We start from the raw sequence: 22,079 nt of genomic DNA on the forward strand, positions 1-22,079 counted from the left end.
AGCTCCACGTCTTTGTCCAGTTTTGGACTGACTGTAAAGATTGGCAGCGACCAGAGCGTCCACAGCGAGCTTCACAACGGCTCCTCAGAAACCTGTGGGTGACGTCACGGACACCACGTCCATGTTTTCTACAGTCTGTGGTTCAGTCTGTGCTTCCTCCCTCCTCGTCTTAAGAGGTAACACTTTATATCAAAACATGAAAACAACTTCCACATCCTGTTTCTCCACCAAAGATAACTGATGCTGGGACTGAGGCTGAAAACGATACGTCTAAACACACACACACACACGTATGGTACACTCGTCACTGCTTGTATTGTGCATGACGTTGTATAAGTGTGTGTGTGTCTGTATACAGTGGGGTATATTCTGAGTTAGATCACTCTCTCTCTCACACACACACACACACACAGGTTGTGCAGAACAATGGTCGGCTTTGACAGAGCCGGGCTGTCAGGAGGAGATGGGCTGCATCTATTGTCTGCTCTGTTTACTCACAGACTCACCTGGCACTGAGCTAATAGCACCGGCTCTATCTGTCAGTGCAGAGGACGGGGGTCTCGGCCCACACACACACACACACACACACAATCACATATAACATGACACACACACAGCAGGATATAGTTTTAAATTCATCTGCATGAAATGAGCAGACATAAACGTATGTAAGGCTCGATGAGAAGGTGATGTGTGTGTTTTTTAAATCCTAAATCGTGTGCGTGTGTGTGTGTGTGTGTGTGTGTGTGTGTGTCTGTGTTCGGTCACACCTGGGTGTCCTGGGAGGTTCTGGGTAAAGGGGAGGGTTTATGGAGGAGAAAGAGGAGGAGGAGGGTGGTGTTCTTTCAGGTTTTTACCACTGTGCAAACACACACACACCAACCACAGTTGATGGGTTTTGATGGGATCAGTTGGAAGCCTCTCAGAGTGACCCTGCCCCAACCCCACCCTTGTTTGATCGACAAGGGTGAGAGAAGAGAGGGTATGACTGTGTGCGCGGGGTGGGGGGTTGTTTTAAAATCGAACACACACACAGTCATGAATGATTCTGACAGAGACACAGCAGAGGACACACACACACAAAACTTTAGGTAAAAACTTGAGACGATTGGTGAAATGTTCTTTGAATAAAGCATCACTATTATTATTTTTACTGTGGTGCAGAGTATACACATGTATACACAGTCCACTTTGCATCATCAGCTGTGTTGTGCAAGAGGACGAGCACGTCATGTCCAGTTTTCATGAGGAACACTCTGGCCGTCTTCTGTGGTTATGTTATTTCATAATAACCCTTTATGACTGTCTGAAGCAGAAGTTCAGTGACAATGGCTCATTTTCAATGTGAGCTAAATCTGTATGAATAGCCTTACATGTGACTGTTTAAAACACAGGGTGTTTTCCTGTCTGCACCGGAGCAGGCACCAGCACACCACCGCCACCGACCGTCCCGTTGATTCATACTGAAGGTGGAAACCAGACTCACGAATGTATATTTACATTTTAAAAGGTATCAGCATTTTTATAAAACAACTGGACTCTGTAGTTTTTATGTTCCTAAAAACAGAGATTATTGTGAGCAGCGACTGACACACATTTTAGTCTGGTGAGTATTTTTGGCAGGGCGTACGTGGGACTGGGTCAAACTAAACTACAGTGTCACAGAAGAAGAAGACAGATCAGGCTGGTTCAGCAGATAAACACACATTTCTGATGAAATACAAAGGCTGCTGTACTGTGTCTAAATATTTCCGTATGATAAAATTACTTTGCACATCAAATCACTGTTGATGTAATCTGATTACCATGCATACATGTCTGTCCACTCTTACATGTATCCTCAAAGTCTCAGTCGATCATGGGAACAGTGCCAGGGGCCTCGTTAGTTTCACAACTTCTCCTTTAATGTCAGAGTTTCAAACCCTGTCAGACTTTCTCTGGTTCACTCTCAGGTCTCAAGGCCTCAGGAGCAGTCAGGAGCAGTCAGGAGCAGGGCCGACCTCCACTGATAAGCCGTTTTTTTGTTGTTTTTCGGCTCGGGGCTTGGCCGTCTGCCAGCTGATAACGACATGGGGCATACCTGCTGCATTAATGATTGGTCAGCCCTGCCTCCTGCCCTCGCCCAGGTTCTTTATTTTAACATAACTCTTTATCGTTGGGGCTTTGAGCAGAAACTAAATCTTATCAAGTGAAGGCATGAGATCTGTGTATGCCACTAACAGCTCCAGATCAGGAGCACAGGAACAAGTGACATAACCTGCCCTCCCTTTATTAAATAGTTTTCTACAGCGGACGAAGAGAAACGAGGTTGCTTTAAACTCACAGTAGTACTCGGCCGAGTCAAGCGAATCCTCATTAACATCTAACAGTTCAGTCGACAGTCGCACTGACAGGCGGTAATGGAGGGAGGGTCTTTATCCACAGTGGCATCTGTTCACAGGGTGCTGCACACCACCGCACACCTAACTACCTACGAGTGCATCTGTAGTTGGGGCTTTCATGTGACATAATGAATCCTGTGGAGGTCCTCGCTCTCACGCAACGAGATCTGCTGATTGTGTTTCCGGTGGCGGTTACGACAAAGTTCAATACATACAGCACAGAGGGGCTGTTACATCTCTATGAAGCTTTTAGTTTTCCCCAGTGGCCACCATCACGTCTGAAAAACTGTTAACAGGACACTTCGAACTGCAAACAGGGTCAGTTATGACTCTATTGTAATTTTTTGATTTTATATTTGGGACATGAACCTGCAGGCATGGCCAGCAGGAGAAACATATTCAGTGGGTTACAGACAGGCACAGATGTCGCTGCCTCCATATTTTCTGTCCACATGACGCGTTGTGTTGCCATGGCGCTCTTGTTTGTCAGCTCGTGCGATCGCAGTGAGAAGAATCGACTCGTGGCTCTGCCTCGAGGTCTGAAATCCATCCGAGTTTGGAGCGGCTGGTCGTCCTCGCTCCCCCTCGTACAGATCATGATGTTGTCAGAAACTGGTTGACATCACACAGTGTATGATCTGTACAAACAGTGTGATCAACATGATGTGTGTGTCCTCTAAACTTTTAGCCCCGTCAAGGTGTCACACCTTCACCTTTCTCTTCCTGCAATAAAAATATTGGCTGATATCAAACCTCAGATTGAGGCGAGTGAGTCACCAACAGTGCAGTGAACTATTATTCACATCCATTAGTGCTGTGCTGCTGTTGTGACCGTGTGGACAAAGACAGAATTACAGCTCTCGTTGTGAAACAGATTAAAGCAGAGAGAGTTTATTCGTGTGATTTTGACTTTTCTAAACGGATTTTATTACATTTTATTAGATTTGTTTTTGATGATGTTTTTGGCTCAGTAATAACAGCAGTACAGTGTAAGAGCTGCATCTGAAACTGAGCGCTGTGGGTCGGGCAGTGACCTCGGGGTTGTCTGGGCTGGATAAAAGGAAGTCCTGGTTAATGAATAACAGTGGCGATGTGGCCTGGCGCTACAGGTGGGGTGGGTGGGGGTTGGCCAGGATTCACACTGATAAGAGGGAAAGGCAGGGTGAGTTTTTTGGGGGTGGGAGAGACAGAGAGAGAGGCCGGAGCTTTGTTATCGCCATTTGAATATATTAATAATATTGTTTATTTTCAACAGTCGTGACAGTGAACTGACAAAATGAAAAGAAGCGTGAAGAAGGAGAGCAAACAGCAGAATGAAAACAAACCGCACGACGACGGTGGTTCAAACTGTTACGACACAAGATTTTATACTTGATGAGCAGGTTACAAGAAGTGACTGGAACTGATGTGGAGGAGCTCAGGCTGAGCGCACAGCAGTGTTCAGTCACAGTCACAGTCACCTGCTTCAATAATAAACACAATGTGTAGCAGACATGCAGAGGTGCAGGCCTGGGAGTGAGGAGGAGGAACATCAGTACAGGCACTGGGAGCAGGTGTAAGAGTTTTGGTGTACAGAGGAGGTCGAAATCAAGGGGATATAAGTAACAGAAGTAGTAGTAGCAGTAGTAGTAGTAGTAGTTTACTATGAGCAGCTGTAATCGCAGCATTAGTAATAGTAGTATCAGCAGCAGAGGAGGGAATAAAGTACATTTACTCTGTTGTAAGCACACATCTGAACTACTCTCAATGTTTGTACTACTTTGTACTTAAATATTTGCTTTCTTTCATCTGAAATGTAAAAAATTATGTAATGTATTCCTATAAACTCGACTATCCAGGTGACATTTTTTAAATCGCTGCTCACGGGCCAGTTTCTGTACACAGTACTTTAGTTTTGGTACTTATGTTACAGCTGATACTGATCCAGTATTTTCACAACATGCTTGAAGTAAGACCTCAGTCTCTTCTGCTGGTGAGTATTTGTACCAGTAATGGTACCATTAGAGGTAGCAGTGACAGTTTTTGTGGTATGAGTAGCTAAAGTAGTAGTACCAGTTGTAGTAGTATTATAAATAGTAGCAGTGGTCAGATGTAGGAGTATCATAAGTGTGAGTAGCAGCTGTACTAGCACTGCAGCAGTATTTGTAGTTGTAGTACAAATGCTAACATCAGAAGTAGCAGCAGGAGTACAGCTGTGGTTTATTGATCTCAAAGTGGGAAATTCCTTCCCCTGCTGAAATACCGTAAGTGATGTAACACGCGGACCAATCAGAGCGCTGATCCCTGCAGCTGAAATCATATCAAGGTTCACCGTGGAGACACATCAACAAGGTCGCCGAGAGCTTTAACCCAAAATATTCAGATTGATACGAAAAACATCTCATCAGGTTAATCGATCGCTTGGAGCTGATCTCAGCGCCGTCGCACAGAGAAGTTTAGAGAGCGCTGATAAGACCCCCTGACACTGACCTAAAAGGAGGTTGCCACAACAACCAATTTCACCTTTAACCTCAGCACTTTAGCTTCACTTCCTCATTCTCAACAGACAGAAGAGACTGATGTGAGAGTCAGGACTTTATTCAAGCAGAGAGATCGGCTTGTCTGCAGCGTTTGCACCAGACGTGATAAAAAAAAAAAACACCTTTCTTAAAAAAGTTTTAGTGTTTCATCTTCACAAATTCCTCGTTTCGTTTCAAACCGAGCTGCAGGTCGTTATTTGAAACTCCCCGTGGTCACGTCTTGTTTGTCCAAACCACAGAATCCTCAGCTCCTTAAAGAGCTTTGCTCCCGCTCTGTTTTTCTTGTGTCTTAACTGAACAAAAGCGCAGCTTTAAACACAACAATGTGGAGGAAATCCTTCGCATTCATGGTCAGGGTGTAAAGTTTAGGGTCCAAAGCTTTAAGGGTTAAACTAATGAGGATATAAAGATATACCTCAGGATGCACCACCTCCCTCTTGTCCTCTCCACTTCCCACACAGACCTGGTTCGACCGGACTGGGTAATCAGTTACCTGCTCTCTCTGACCTGTACTACCCACGTAGCCTGCGAGCACGCACACACACACATAGCCCCCAAAGTCCACTTGAAAAGTCAGGCCATGTCCAAAAACTTATCTTCAAATTATTGCAACTGTGTCATAAAAAATGTCAAATACACGCTCAGCCCTTTTCCTAATGTTTTGGTGACTCTTGTTTACAGACTAACTGCAGAGCGGAGTGTAAGTGTGCCAAGCCTATTTCATCTGTGAGCAAACAGGGGTCTTCTAATAGAATACCATCTCTATGTAAAAACTCTACAGCCTCCCTCCACCTGCTAATTGCTGCATCCACTGATCAGTCGCCCCAGGCATCTCACAACTAACCTAACCACTTCCTAACTGTCTAGCTCACTGCCACATACTGGAAATTGCTCCCAGCGATGCCTGACTGCTCCGCCGGGAGCAACTTCCTGAAGGATCGGGAACATCTTCAACTTCTTTGGAAAAACAGTCTGCACACCTGAAGCTGAAAAAGAAGTCTGTGCCGACCGTACTGCATATTTAGAGTATGTTCAGCCTCGTTCACTCCCTCGCATATGAATAAAAAAAAAAAAAAGGCTTTGAGGTTTGTTAAATTTGCTGTGACACTCTCACAGAAGTGTCCAGACTTAAACTACAGCTAATTACAACTGCCCCTCCAGCCATCTAACTGCCCCCACAAGCTGCTGACAGTTTCTTTTACTTTACATGTTCTGGAGATAAATGTCCAAAACTCGTCTTCATTATTTCAAGAGTTTAACTACCCACTGCAACAGTTTCTGACCCCCCGGCCTTCAACCGTGGCTGAACACGCTGTTCTCTTGTCCCGCTCATTCTCCCTCCGTCATCTTGCCATTGTCACCCACATACCTCCCACACACACACACAGAGTACTGACAGACGAGGGTGGAGGGGGAGCGGAGAGTGAACTGGCTAACGGACAAAATCAATTTCTCTCTGTGTCGTGTAAGCAAGTCTTTTACGGGAACTCTGTGAATGTACACATCAACCAGATCATGCAGAGGAATCACTAATAATGAGAGAAATGTGTTTCATGTGAATTTATTCAATTTATTGAACCTGCACGAGGTGAGGTGGATGTAGAGTTACATCTATAGAGGGAGCAGAGGTACGTGTAGTGTTCATAAAAAGTTATCACACAGACACACACACACACACGAGTTGTGCAACTCTGACTTGAAGGAATGTTTTGTTGTGGCACACTGGGTGTGGTCCAGGTGTGTGTGCGTGTGTGTGTGTGCGCGCTCTTGTGTGTACATTTGTTGTGACGATCAGTGTTTTAGACTTTAAGTTTGGAAAGTGACTTTTTTCCGGACATGCTCAGTAGTTGTGATCAATAAGACACAAAGTGCCTCTCCGACAAGCCTGTTAACAAGCCAGCCTCTCAATCAGCCTGTCAGTCAGTCAGTCAGTCAGTCAGTCAGTAAGATGGGTGGTGACTGGTTTGTAGCAGCTTGAGCAGTCGTTCCACTTCCTTCTCTACATCCTTTAACTGCACAGATGACTGGCTTTCCTAAGATCCTGGAAGCTGTGTGTGCGTGTGCATGTGTGTGTGTGTGTGTGTGTGTGTGTGTGTGTGTGTGTGTGTGTGTGTGTGTGTGTGACAGAGAGAGAGAGGGAACATGTGAGTGACTAATGAAGCTCAGTGTTAGCAGTAAGAGGTGAGTCAGTGGAGGACAGCAGGTACAAACCTGAGGGAGTGACGCTCTTTAGCTCCGTTAAGAAATCAGCTTTGATAAAATGTCCATTCAACAGCCAATGAGACCGACCCTACTGTGGATCTGTGATCCTTTGCATTATGGGGAAAAAATAAAACATTTTTATAAACCTGGATCAGAAAACTGTTTCATCCGAGCATCAAAGATGTTTAATTAACTCTCAAAGGACTGAAATAATTCAGCAGTTATTAGAATAGTTGATTATTTATCTAAATGAACCACTGACTAATAAATTCAGCAATAAATGTAAGATTGTTTTCTTTATCAGTTCATCTGTAAATCATTTATTATTGATTGAATATTTGTTTGGTCATAGTGGGTGAAATGGTCACAAAGATACTTCATTTATAATTGAATCAGAGATTTAGTTTATGATGAAACGGCTCACATTAAACATTTTTTCCTTCAATGGTGGATCAAATATCAACGTATTTGTCAGTTAATTTTCTGTTGATTAACTTGATTAATGACTTTTCTGCTTCACTAATATTTAAACTTTGCTGGAACTAACAAACATTTTGGTTTAAAGTTTCGTTTGTCTGCTGTAGAAACACGACGGAGACAGAGGACCTGCTCCCTCTGTGGATATGAGGTAAGAAAAAGATAATTATTCTTATTTTCAGGTGATTATACACTAACGAAAACATAGGTGTGATTATTATATTATGTTTCTGTTACATGCTGTAAACAGAGCCCATCACTGGACCTTTAAACTGTTTTGTTCTGCCCTGATGAATCTGACAGTAGAGCGTCAGTGAAGTTTAAATATTAAAGTTTAAAGATGTTTCAAATGTGTGAAAATGAATCAAAATTTTCCACATTTGAAGGTTTTTAATACACTGCACTACAGAATAAAATAAAGAAATATAACAGAAGCTGCTTTTTACAGAGTTTTTGGTCTTTCTGCGGTTGGAGCTGTTGATCTGTGTTCAGGTCTTCAGTCTGGATGACAAAGCTTCTATAAAACCGCTCGGCCACCGTAGACTCACCGGCTGTTACCAGCCTGCTTTGGTGACGTCAGTGATTTTATGGCTGCCACAGTCATAAATAGCTCAAACCTCAAACAGACTCTTCAGTGAATGAAAGAAAGAAAAATGTGGTTTGTTATTTATGATGATAAATGACCTCTGACATTTACAGACAGACGAGTATTTGTTTTTATTTTGTTTTATTTACTCAATAAGTTCAGCTGTACTCGGATATTATTTATTTTCAAACATCATGCCGCGTGCACAGAAGCACACGAGGGTTTGGACCCAGTGAGATAAGATCGATAAGAGTTTTATGCATCCATGAATTGACAGACTGTTTATGGGATTCAATGACACGCCGAATTCTTCTCAATGCTCCATTGTTCTCTGGAGATCACACTCAGAGAATCACATCAATCATCATAGTCTGAAGTGAAGAGGGGACAGAAACGGAGCCTCTGAAGATGACAGCAGGGGCTTCGTTGGAGAGTCGGTTGCCCAGAATGCAAAGAGGAAAGTCGTTTGGGCAGAAAGCGCCTTTTAAGCAGAACTACAGTAAAAACAGGAAGTGTTGCTGGAAATGAAAAGCGGAGGCGCAGTTCAGGTAGCCGCTCGGTGACTCACCGGGCTCAGCCCTGACGCACTATCACAGGGACGCAAACACACCTACTCTGAGACCTCGCAGAGGAAAATAAAAGCTTTACAGTACGTTACGCTGCTATCAGCCCGCTCCTGGAGATTCAGGAAGTTGATAAAAAAAGAAAATGAAAAAGAGAATTATGGTGCTGTTACCTGTCAAAGGGCTGAGGAGTATATGATGATGTGCTTACAGAGCATCTCAAGGTGCTCATCACTCACTTTAAAAAAGGACTTGAAGTAGTTTTATATTTCAAAATGAAGCTGCAGCCAAACAACCGACTGCTGCTGCTTCACGAAATATTCAAAAATCCTTTTTGATTTATCCAGAATCTGTGATGTTTGTTAAAGAAGCATCACCAGCAGAGAGAGGACAGCAGGGATGTGTACTGTGGAAGTGAAGCATGTCAAGCTTTTTATAACCTCGACCATAACTCTGCCTCAGTTGTTGTAAAAAAATAAAACTGTCTCGGATATTCTGGGCCAGTCACCATGGCAACACACACAATGCACACAGGACACACACCTCAACGTGGGAATAAACACATTTAAAAATATCCTAATCAACAGTAATATTGTACTCCAGAATAATAAAACAATATGTACTACAGTGGAAGGTGTGTGTGTGTGTGTGTGTGTGTGTGTGTGTGTGTGTGTGTGTGTGTGTGATAAACGTGGAATTCCTGCAGTCTGGCTCTTTCTTTCTTATCAAACTTCAGGTTTCACCACCAACAAAAGGAAATATGAGCATTCACCACATCTTTCATGCAGGCACACTCCGCTGGTTCATTTTCAGAGTGAGTCAGAGCACTGCAAGCTGTCGGATAGTGCAAACTACACTCTGCGTCTCTATTATCCTCCAACCATCACTTCTGCCTGCAGAGCTCAGAGATCCTGAGGCGTGTCCTTGCACTATGGCGCCCTCTGTTGAAATATCGTCATCACACCTGTGGCTTCACGTAAAGTTTGAGTTACACTCAAAGTCATGATGAGAGAGAACAGGCCCTCCAACAAAGTGTCAGACGGAGAACCTTTGTGATATTTGTCAAGTTACATTAATGTTTATTATGACTTCTCTGTGTCACCCTTACACAGTGTAGCCTGTGCTGGGTCCATGAAACAAACCAAGGCAGAATACACCTGTGAGTGTCAGAGTTCAGTCCATGAATCCAGCTGCACAGCGCTCAGATTCAGTGACATTTCAGGCTGACTGTGGAGGTCTGACCGCTCTGATCATCAGATCGGCCACCGCAGCCAAAATGCACCACCCCCATTCAAATGAATGGAAAAACCTGTGTTTGGCCTGAATCAGGCTTCACAAATATGTAATGATTATTGCAGAGTAGTCAGAGGATTTTATTTCAACCGTTTTTAAAAATCTGCAGCAGCAAACGAGTTTGTTTTGCGCTCGCAGTGCTTCGACACAAAATGGAGTCACAGAAGTAAGAAGGCGGCAGGTGGAGCGGTGACAACGTGCAGAACAGGTTGTTGTGTAGTCACACGTAACACGAAAAACAGATGCTAATTTTACGGCTGTCAACGGACTAATTTGCCTAATCTTCACAGGGTTTTCCACTTTGAAGAAAATGCATATGAGCTGAAGGAAACTTTTAGCTCCTTAAAAAGTCGTTCCTGCGACTAAAAGTTTGAGGTAATTTGGGTGGAAACACGGGTACAGTTTCACTTTAATAACGATTACTGGCCTCCAACTGTGGAAGGACTACCAGACTGTCCTACACAAAAAACATACTGTTACTTTAATGATACGTTTATTTTAATTATTAGCTTAAACAACTAATTAAAAAAGATCATTTGACTAGTTTTAGGTGGAAACAAATAAACTTTTAACAGTTTAACAGACCCACGACTCTCCAGCTTCCACTGAGTACAATACTTTCATATTACATCCCTCGGTGCCATGCACGCTCCACATTAAGACAAAATTAATTTGTTGTGTTGGACATCTAACATTGTCCACAGTGAGACTGCATCCATTCTACACAAACACAGCACAATGACCTCCTATCTGCCAAACAGAAGTAAACGGCTCACACCGGCCTGCTGAAAAAACCTGAAGCCTTAGTTGTTTCATCTGAACAGCATCCAACACAATGTCATTACAAACACAACCATCAATATAATGTATTATATCAGCGTGTGGATGAAGAATCTGCTCACAAACTCTCCTGCACAGCATGTCTGACTACACAACTTGTCATGTGATTCCTCATACTCATAACAAAATGTAGTGAGCGAACACACTATATGAGCAGAGATGAGTGTTTAGAGTTGGTGAAACAAGTGGAAGTTAAAGATATAAGTCACGTGTACGAGCAAACACTTGTTTAGTATTTCTCACCTCTCTCTCTCTTGTAGCTGTGCAAACACCTTCAGGCTGTTGTCTGTCGTGTTTGTCATCTCGGCTGGTTATAACTGAATGATGTTTAACGGAAGCTGAAAAGACCGGAAAACAAGTGTATACATTAGATACTGTAGATTAGACGAGCAAACAAACAAACAGGTTTCAGAGGGCGGTTAGAGAGGCACGAGGAGCTCGAAGCATGACGCAGCAGAGGTGGAAGAAGCAGCGCGTCAACCTGCAGCACAAGAACTACAGATACACGCTAAATTATCTGTCTGTGTGACGGATGGGGAAATATTCTTGATGCACAGGAGCGAATCAAAACGTAAAAGAGAGTTACACTTACTAACATTATGAACAAAGTTCAAACAAATCTGAAAACTATCAAGAAGAAAAAAAGATCACACACACCTTAAAGTAAATATTAATGTCAGCCCACGACATCTGTAAAAGCTTTAAAAATGATAACACCCATATCAAACAATAATTACCATAAATTAAGAGATGTAACCTGAGTTTGTGCTGTGACAAACAGATAATTCATCACACTGGTTACCTGTTAAATACAGAGCTGATTTTAAACTTTTTAAACTCTGCTCCTTCCTGCATTCTTTATTTACCTGTCTCTTTATTTACCTGTGCCTTCTTTATCACCTGCTGCAGAGATCAATGGGTAGATCTGTTTTATTACTTTCAGTTTATCTGTGTTTATTGCACACTGCTCTCATGTTTTATATGAATTATGTTTTTATCTGGACTATGTGTACTGTTAGTAGTAGTAGTATTAATAACTGTAGTAGTATTAATAACTGTGGCTGGAAAACATTCATTCATAAAACTAATGGGTCACACGTGCATCACCCATTGAATCAGATGGAATGAAGGTGTACAGCACGTGACTGTATTACCTGTGTTAACCGCTACAGGTGATCTTCATGCCGGAGCTCAGGTCAGAGGTCAGGTCAGCGGCCGGAGCCTGCGCACTGGACGCCGCAAGGGACAAACCGCCGCTATTACGCACTGACGTCACGTCACGTCACTGACGCGTGTCTGTTCACCTTTAATGCAGGTTAGAGGCACGTGAAGTAGATTTAGGACGAAGCACACACCGCATGCACACTGTGTGTGTGTGTGTGTGTGTGTGTCAATGCCATGAACGAAGGGCGCCACCTTGTGCCTAAAACATAGAACATAGATGTGTCGTTGGTGAACGTATCGTTCAATTTGAACTAATCTTCTTTATGACTCGGGATGTAATGAGTAGTCTCAGTGAGTGATTCGTTCATGTTCATGCAGTACGTTCATGGCAGCTGCATAAGGAAACAGAAATGATTCGTTCACGACTCTAAGACGTGTCCTCAAGTTTGAGTATCTCATTCATTTGTCACATGACAGGCAGCAGTTAGTTCATACAGATCGGTCTTTCGTTCATTTGTCACGTCGCCCACAAGTGGGCTACAGCACTGCACTAGTGGATGAACGGAAAAAAAAGATTAGTTCAATTTAGAGTCCGAGAGTCAGTGATCCGATTCAGTAAAAAGATTCGTTCAATTTAGAGTCCGATACTAATTGAGCCGATTCAGTAAAAAGATTCGTTCGATTTAGAGTCCGAGACTAATTGAGCCGATTCAGTAAAACGATTCGTTAAATTTAGAGTCCAAGACTAATTGAGCCGATTCAGTAAAAAGATTAGTTCAATTTAGAGTCCGAGACTAAGTGATCCGATTCAGTAAAAAGATTCGTTCAATTTAGAGTCCGAGACCAATTGAGCCGATTCAGTAAAAAGATTCGATCTTCCCAACACTAACTACTGTACCTTCACTGCGCTACGTCACGCCGAGCGCTCCCCTGTGATTGGCTGACGGTCCGGCTCGGGTCACATGATCTGTGCTGTGCTCGGTGTTTTCACGGCTCAGCCTCGGTGCTGGACGCGCTTCTTGTTTGTTTGCAGTGAGTTTATCAATGAAACGACAGATTTAAACGTGACTTCACGTCAGGAACAGACGCTGACGCTGCTGTACGCGGGGTTTGATGAAGCTGGACGCTCTGTAACAGGTGTGTGGACCTGGTTTACCTGCGGAATGTGACGTGTTGTTGTTGTTTTGCACTGTCAGCGACTCTCTGCCTGCTCAGTTTACTGTGAATTAACGACAATTAATGCAGAATATGACATAACATCACAGGCCATGCTCTGCCTAAACTTTCCCGCGGGCTACACTCCTAATTATCCCACATTAATTAACCTGTATTTGCATATTTAGGCCTTCTACCAGCTGTCTTTATCTGCCCTATCTTATCAAATGAAGCATGCTCCTCATTCAATAATCCCAAACTCTGCACTCACTTGTTGTTCTTGTGTAATGTGATTTGTTCCCTTGCACAGATAAACAAGCTTTTCTTTGTCGTCCTCTGCTGTCAAGGCCTGCAGGATGTTTGGCTGTTGTATAATGTGGAGATAACTTCAGACTTCAGAAAGTGACGAGCTGCCTTCGTGTCATGTTTCGCTCACCGCTCTATCAGGAAATGTGTTTTCCCTTCTTTGAAATCAGGTTCGAGGAAATTCCCTTTAAAACAAAATATGTCGTACACGTTGATCGGCCTGTTTGCTCGATGTGCTGCACGCCTTCAGATCAGATCACATTTTATTTGTACATCCTAAAGTCACAGAGTACATTTTCCTCTGAGGGCTTTACAATCTGTACAGGGAGTGACACCCTCTGTCCTTAGACCCTCGGTTCGAGTGAGGAAAAACTTTTAACAGGGAAAAAAGGTGGAAGAAACCTCAGGAAGAGCCACGGAGGAGGGATCCCTCTCCCAGGACGGACAGACGTGCAATAGATGTCACGTGTACAGGACAAATCAACACAACGTCTCTTTCAGGGTTATGCCTAGTCAGGCACGGTATTGGTCGAAGACGCAGTGTACAGGACGAATCAACACAAACATAATGAATTACAATGAATGATAAAATGATTACAGTAGCAGTGGAACCTGTGATAGAGATAGAGAGACACAGACAGCAGCAGCAAATCACAAACTAACTATAAACTGTAATAGACATATGGCAGCAATAATGACAGTAGTAATATGTGTAGTGGACAATCCACGAGAACCTGCTGGACGACAGAGACAGAAACTCCAGGGAAGAAGTTTAGTTATTAAGTCTTGTGTCCACGTGTGTTTATCTAACAGTTCCCACACCAGCAGCTGTAATGAGTCACATGACTCTGCGAGGAGCTGACTCCCGTGACCGTCGGCTCTGACACAGGGTTGTGCAATATGACCAAATTAGACCGAGATCGGGTCCGAGGAGTCCACAATCTACTTATCAGGTCAGATCATAGAGACTGTGGTGTTCAGTGTCTTCACATGAACTCATTGACTAGTGGATCAACACTTCAGGAACAGACCGGTAGTGATGAATCACTTCACGAGGCTCTTCTTAGGGTGACTGGAAGCAAACGTTAAAGTGTTTTTATTTTATCTGTTGGCTTCAGATCAGACTCAGGTTTGAATCATTTTGTTCCCTTTGTTGTTTCTTTGTTGTGTTTTATTTGTGTGAAGTTTCTAATCTGAATTGTGATTTCTTTTTTTGGCTTCTCTGAGATTTTGAAGCTTCACAGAGTCACACTGTTACCGTCAGCCTTCGATATCATTTCTCTCATTACTTCCTCTCCCGTTTGAAATCACGAGACCTCAGACTAAACCACTTTCTGTTTGGAAGATGTTTTTGTGATTGTAGAGCTGCAGCTGTGTGTGTTTATGTGTGTGTGTGTGGGTGTGTGTGTTGTCTTTGTGTCAGAGATGTGCAGGTTTTTCTCTGTGTGTGGTGTTGAACATCCAGAACCTTCTCTTTGTCGAGTGTGTGGAGGAGAGACAATGACGTTTGAGATTGCCGTGTTTTGTCAGATCTGTAGCTCAGTTAGCTCAGACGTGTTGATGGGTGTCGGTCACTCAAACAGAAACTCTGTGGATCCGCTTTTCTAAACGACGCAGATCAAATCTTATTCATCAGATCCTGGTTAGTAAACATCAACGAGCTGTGACCATTTGAAGCTGCAGTGACAGTTTCAGGCTTTACCACAGACACGTGATGATCTGACGTAACATTACATGTCGTGTTTTGTTCCTCTGTTTGGTCTCAGAGCCGCAGAAAATCTTCTGACCTGAGCTGAACTGCAGATATCGATATAACGAACCAATCAGATGTCATTTAGTCTTTGAAAATGAAGACGGACATCGCTTACAACCAGGTAAGACGCCTTCAGGTGCTTTCATGAACTTTAATCCATGTCGGTGTTGAATATTTGACACTTTTGATTGAGTTTGACTAAATATTTACAGTTAAAGAAGATGGGCATTTTGACATTTTGTGCCTTCATGATTTATTTCTAAGACTCTGTGAGGAAATACTTCCTGTTCTTCATGAACGCTGTGTCTTAAATTCAGAGAGCTCGTTGCTCAGATCTGAGGCGTTTCCCCATTCTGTCTGTCGTAAGCTCTGACTCACACCTCTGTTTCATAATTTCATCTTATTCTCACTCCTGTTTTAAAAATAACTCCAGATGTTGAAGTCTTCTGAGTAGTTATGAACAGAGGACCTCGTCCTCTTATATGGTAGAATAAAGTTTGGTAGCCTCCTCGTTCCTCTTGATGAGTGACACTTGTGAAAGTGAGCAGTAAGAATTTGATTTCATGTTGTAAACTCTGTGAAAGTAGTTCCTCAAATATCATATGAATAAATATTAACTTGTTCTTCCGACGCCTGCAGCTGGAGGACGCGGAGAGGAGAAGACAAGAATCCAACAGGAGAGAACGAGTGGTGCGTTACACAAACACAAATCAAACGACGAAGGATAAATGTGATTTAATCAACTTTCAACTTTGAGCTTTGCTTCCTCCTCTTCCAGTATTCCAGATGTGTGTTCGCTCTGGCCACTGTGGCCACTGTGCTGCTGGCCGCCACGGCCCTCTACAGCCTCCTGACACCGAGGGCTCCCTTCTCCCATCCCACCCCGAGCAGCAGCCTCCCCCTGCCACAGGCCGAGTCCTGCTCAGATGCCTGCAAGTAAGCAAACGTTTTCATTTTCACACAGTCACCTGAACCGTTCCTGTTTTGTGTGAGAGTTCATGTAAAGAACGTTTCTCTTTCTGTATCTGCAAACACTCGAGTATCTGCTTCCTCTGCAGTCGAGTTATTAATATCGCCTCTCGTTCCCCGTGTCAGGATCGTTCTGGTTGAGAGCATCCCTGAAGGTCTGGAGTTTAACTCCAGCACCACTCACCCCTCCATCTTCCAGGCGTGGCTCAACCTCATGAGCGAGGCTCGCAGCAGCATCGACATCGCCTCCTTCTATTGGACGCTCACTAACAAAGACACCGGCACTGAGGAGCCGACAGCCTATCAGGTCAGCTCGAGCTTTGAATGGCCGAATGACACAGGATGAGTTTCACTTGAGTTTAATGGACACGCGGAATAACATTTCTCTTGCTTTGTGCGCAGGGTGAGGCTATTCTGAAGACACTGAGTGAACTTTCTGGGAAGTTGTCTGTTCGCATCGCAGTCAACACGCCGCAGCAGAGCCAACCGCAGGGCGACCTCAGACAGCTCAACGAATCAGGTGACAGACGACAAACAGACGGATCAGCTGTCTGATGTTTAGGTTGATTCTGCTACAGTTAATCCAGCCTCATTAAAGCACTAACGTGTGTGTGTGTGTGTGTGTGTGTGTGTGTGTGTGTGTGTGTGTGTTTGTGTGTGTGTGTGTGTTTTTCAGGAGCTGATATCAGGACAGTGAACATGAGAGCGCTCACCTCCGGCGTCCTCCACACAAAGTTCTGGGTGGTGGATAAGAAACACATTTACATCGGCAGCGCCAACATGGACTGGAGGTCGCTCACGCAGGTACACACACACACTCACACACACACACTCATACACACTCCTTACTCCAGTACCAGGTTAACCCTAAGTCTCACCCGGCTCAGTCTGATCCCAGACGATATCTGCTGAACTGAAGCAGAATTTAGTTTCTTCTGCTTTTAACAGGAAGTCCTGGTGTTGCTTCAAACGTTCGGTCACATGCCACGCTGGAAGAATTATTCTCAATTGCTTTAATAATGTGACGGTCATCAATGTGTCACATGTCAGATATTGTGTCATACTCAGGATTTATTTTGCTGACTCGTCTCTGCCATCCTGTCTTTGTGAGAGTGCAGCAACATCCAGTTTTCATTTCTTTTCATCGTCACAGTTTCAGAGAATCTGTAAAAGTCTGTCAGAGGATAATTGGATGCTGTCGGTCTGCAGGTGAAGGAGCTCGGAGCGGTGGTCTATAACTGCAGCTGCCTGGCTGCAGACCTGGGTAAGATCTTTGAAGCGTATTGGTTCCTGGGGGAGAGTCAGTCAATCCCGTCACCGTGGCCCAGCAGCTTCTCCACCTACTACAACAAGGACACGCCCCTGCAGCTGCCGCTCAATAACACGCCGTCCAGCGTCTACCTGTCGGTGAGATACGTACAGCCTCACAGTCATGACGTCTGATTTTAACCACAGTATAAAAAACTCCTGTGACAAAATGTTCTCCACTGAGATGTCAGACCGGTTATTTTACAGTCATGTGATCTGCAGTCCCAGCTGAGGCCACAGAACCTCCACCCTCCTCCATCAAACCTGTAAAATGTTGCTAAAAAGAGTAACTCCTTCATCGGATCAGTCTCTAACTTCTCGCTCTCGTCTCTCTCAGAGTTCACCTCCATCCTTCTGCGCAGCCGGCCGGACTCCAGACCTTCAGTCCATCCTCAGTGTGATGGAGGACGCCCGCAGCTTCATCTACATCGCTGTCATGAACTACCTGCCCACCATGGAGTTCTCACGTCCTAAAAGGTACAGCTGATCCGGAGAGAGCAGGCAACAAAGGCCAGCGTGTCTCTGTGGATGGTTATCCATATTCAGACAGTCAGTCCAACACTTTGTGATGCCCACATGATCTGACCTCATGACTCTGGTGACTGACTGTCACTTCTGAGTGTCTCCACAGTTAGACGGATTGCTGACATGCCTTTCAAGGCCAGCGTCAGAGCATGGCCGCAGACTGTTGGTCCTCTTTCCTTCCTTTATTCTTGGTTTCGTTCCCTTTGTACCCTGACGTCCAGCTGTTAACATCGTCCGTGTGTAAATGAGTGTAAACAAACCTCCATGTTGGTGTGTTTGGTGCAAATATCTGCACCAACGTTATTCTGAGCATTTTATCTGAGGATCAATGATGCTGAATAGAGCTGTGGTAACTTCTTTGCATGGTTAACGTCTCGTGTATTCGTGCTCTGCAGGTACTGGGCCGACATCGACACCCAGCTGAGGCGGATGGCGTACGAGAGGCGAGTCAAAGTGCGCCTGCTGATCAGCTGCTGGGCCAGCACCCAGCCCGTCATGTTCCCCTTCCTGAAGTCTCTGGCCTCAGTTTACGACCACAAGAGCAAACTGGACATCCAGGTGGTGAGTACCTCCACCTCCACCTCCACCTCCTCTGTTTGTTTGTTAAAGAAGACAGGAGTACTTATTATGAGGCAGTATCACTAACCTGGTGAACTCTTGGTTCCTTATCCAGAGGCTGTTTGTGGTGCCTGCCACCTCGAAGCAGAAGGAAATTCCCTTTGCCAGAGTCAACCACAACAAGTACATGGTGACCGACAAGATCGCCTACATAGGTGCGGCTGCATACACACTGCATGATGTATGTGAGACAGAAAAAGAAAAACAAACCTGATCTGTTCCTTTCTGTCTTCAGGTACGTCAAACTGGTCAGGTGACTACTTTGTGAGCACGGCTGGCTCAGCATTAGTTGTCAACCAGACCGCATCACAGTCCCTGGAGCCAACCGTCCAATCACAGCTGAGGGAAGTGTTCGAGAGGGACTGGAACTCCGACTACAGCAAACCTCTGACCCAGAACTCGGACCTCAAAGACTTGTGTTAGTTTCATCACTCAGTATTATCACAGGCGGACGCTTCAACACATAATGCAGTCTACAGTTGCACATTTATTTAGTATTTAAACACTTTTGTGCTGGTCAGCTGAAGTTTTTGTGGAGACCTCTCAGCAGAGAGATCGTGGACTGGCTTAGACCAAACCAGTAAACTTCCCAGCACTGCCAGTCTCCACCACTACCAGGGTTCTTCTTTAGTCAGACTGTGCTGCGACACGTCACCAGCAGACATGTGTGATCAACTTGAATGAATTGAATCATGGTTTGTGTCATGTGGCAGCAGCAGCAGAAGGGGGCGCTGTGTTTGCTGAAGCGATCGATTCACTGATCACTCTGTAGTTTTAAAGATCGATCACATCATTACTTCTTAAGCCTTAAAGGGAGTTTTTATTTTTTTTTATTCCAGCTCATCTCAGGGAGTTTGAGTTTTCTTAACGGATCCTTTTAATTGGTGGAATAATTAAATTAAACTGCTGTGTTGTGCTCATGCTATAAATAAGATGCGCTCTCTCTCTCTCTCCTAAAATCACTTATTTTAATATTAAAGTCAGCAGTTAAACAAGGATGAACAAATGAAATTTCCACCGTGTGGAGTGATTGAAAATGCCAATTAGTGAAGAGGTGGTTGTTATGGCAACTGTCCAGAGAAGTGTGTTTGTTTTTTGTTTTTGTTTTGTTTTTAATGCTGAATTTAAAAAAAAAAACAAAGAAGCTCTGGAGCAGTTTTGATTTTTCACTCTCAATAAACGTCTTTGAACGAAGCCTCTTCTCTTCTTCATGTTCTTATATATTATTATTTATATGACACAGCAGACCTGACTAAAACATTTGAACAGCAGGTTGTGTGACAGTGCACTGCAGAGTGTTTGATTTCATCCAGGATTTTAGAAATACTGACTCAATATATTTAAAGATTTTGTGCAAAATATTGTCGATTAGCAGCTCTGTGATGATTTCTATCAGACGTCTGAACAGGTTGGACTTGACCTGTGAATGTTTTGTAAGGCTGAGGATAATCGAACCTTCTTCCCTTAATAATGCCGCTTTAGTCGGTGTGGTGACGAGAGAATTACAACACAGGAGTGGAAAATTAAAAGTTTCAAAATACAAGTGACATCACAAACATCACAATGAAAGCTGTGGAGATCAAACCGGGTTGTATTCAGAAATAACACTTACATATTCCTACAATTTCCCAACGTATGCGAGATCTCCTCATGGCAGTTTCTTTAAAAGAGAGTAGTACTCTTGTGCAGTCGGTCTGTTTACTGCAGGTCGGCCTCTCTCTGTGATGCTGGACTGTTTCCAGAGTCAAAGAGTGGACTGAGGTCAGTACCTGTACCTGTAGAAAGGAGACAAACCTCACAGGATGATGAAGTACTCAGACTTCTACAGCCATCCTGCAGAGATATCAGCTCAGATTTTGTGTCATATCTGTGCAGAAGAGTGTCAGGCAGTCCTGGGTGTCTTGCTCTTACTGTAGGAGGGGTGGGGGGGTATTCACATGTCTGTGCCCAGAGGCCACAATGTCTGATAATCCGTCTTTGGGTGGAGGGTGTTCTGGGGTCTGTCTTTTACTGTTCGGATTATGCTGATATTATTATGTTGTACAGTATGAGGGGGCGGCTGGACTCTCCTCTGGCCCCCCTGCTGTGTATTGTTTGTTCCCAGACTCAGTACAAAAGACCTGCTGAGCTCCTCTGTCTCCATACATCACTGTATCAGCCTCCATCTGCGCACAGCGGCGCGGAGGCGGAGCGTTAACCGGTCAGCATGGTGGACATGGCGGCACCGACACTGCTGCACGCAGGCAGCTTTTAAACTGGAAACAGGTTTGATTAAATAATAATCGGTGCCATCTGTGCACGAGAAACGTTTTTATTATTATTTTTTTTTTTTATGCATTCCTGCGAGATGGAGCCTGATCGGACCTCAGAGAAGTTAGTTTGAAGTTGGATATTGGACAGACATTTCCAGTGCGCCCGTATTGCAGACTTTACGGTAAACACACGGAGATAGAAGAGGCTTTTTAAAAAATTTATTGCAAAATAAAATACAAATAAGCATATTCAAATACAATTACAAAAGTTGTTGCTTTCAGAACTGAGCGTAGCGTTTCTTACGTTCAAGAAGAATCGAGTGTAAACAGAACAACAAAATAAAGTAAAACAATGGAAAGTTTTAAAGAATCAAAGTAAAGGTGTAGAAAGTATTTGGCGAGTATAACCAAATTATTTATGTTATATTCTAGTTTTCTGTCCTCCATTATGAAACCAAATCTCACATTATTGTAGGTCAGGGGCGGCACATCTATATTATTATTATAGGTTCACCAATTTTTGAAGTCTTTCCAAAACAAATCAGATGGATTACAAGAGAACATTAAATGTTCAAGTGTTTCTACTTCTGTTTTACAAAAAGCACGTTCATTACAGTCCAAATTAAATATAAGTCTTAAAAATTCACCGCAAGGATAAATGTAATTTATTGTTTTGAAAAAAAGTGGATATTTAAAGCTGAGACACTGTGTTTAAAGCTGTTGATAGGCTATTGAGCTAAAACAAATATTTACATGAATTCATTTACACAAATTATTATTATATTACTAAAAAAATATGAATAAAAAATATGAATATTTGAAATGTAAAAACAAGCGGTGTATGTCATGCAGCCAGTGTAGTAACATGATCCCACACTGATTTTGAGTCAATTGATCACATGACATGGAAGCTATTGAGCTAAAACGATAATATTTACATATAAAAATTTAAAAAACTCCAGGCAAGGACCAATCACTGAAAAGGATTTCTTATATATGAATATTTTCAGAGAGATGTCCAAAGAAATTGTGTAATGTTTCCTTTCTTCAACTAATTCCACGCGTTGCAGTGTTTCTTCCTCTCTCAATGTGGTTTTCTTTAAGAATCCATGGCTGTGATCAAATAAAATTTTGGCTTTATGTACGTATATAAGTACGTAGTAACAGA

General features: G+C 43.4%; 1 protein-coding gene across 6 annotated transcripts; it reads left to right on the top strand.

Moving 5' to 3' along the window:
- Positions 1–12,981: 12,981 nt before the first annotated feature.
- Positions 12,982–19,517, top strand: pld3 (phospholipase D family member 3). Of its 6 annotated transcripts, XM_027280181.1 has the most exons (13): positions 12,982–13,162; positions 13,528–13,656; positions 15,253–15,360; positions 15,879–15,929; positions 16,018–16,175; positions 16,335–16,515; positions 16,611–16,728; positions 16,885–17,012; positions 17,418–17,615; positions 17,854–17,993; positions 18,437–18,602; positions 18,715–18,814; positions 18,895–19,517. In XM_027280181.1, exons 3-13 carry the CDS (start codon positions 15,334–15,336, stop codon positions 19,080–19,082), a joined length of 1,455 nt encoding a protein of 484 aa, XP_027135982.1. In that variant the 5' UTR covers positions 12,982–13,162; positions 13,528–13,656; positions 15,253–15,333; the 3' UTR covers positions 19,083–19,517. The 6 variants fall into 6 exon arrangements, with proteins under 6 accessions (XP_027135982.1, XP_019119205.1, XP_019119208.1 ...); XM_019263660.2 differs by lacking the exon at positions 13,528–13,656; XM_019263663.2 differs by lacking the exons at positions 12,982–13,162; positions 13,528–13,656 and adding an exon at positions 14,419–14,439.
- The last annotated feature ends 2,562 nt before the right edge of the window (positions 19,518–22,079 follow it).

The sequence above is a fragment of the Larimichthys crocea genome, chromosome VII (assembly GCF_000972845.2).
Source record: "Larimichthys crocea isolate SSNF chromosome VII, L_crocea_2.0, whole genome shotgun sequence".
NCBI lineage: Eukaryota > Metazoa > Chordata > Actinopteri > Sciaenidae > Larimichthys > Larimichthys crocea.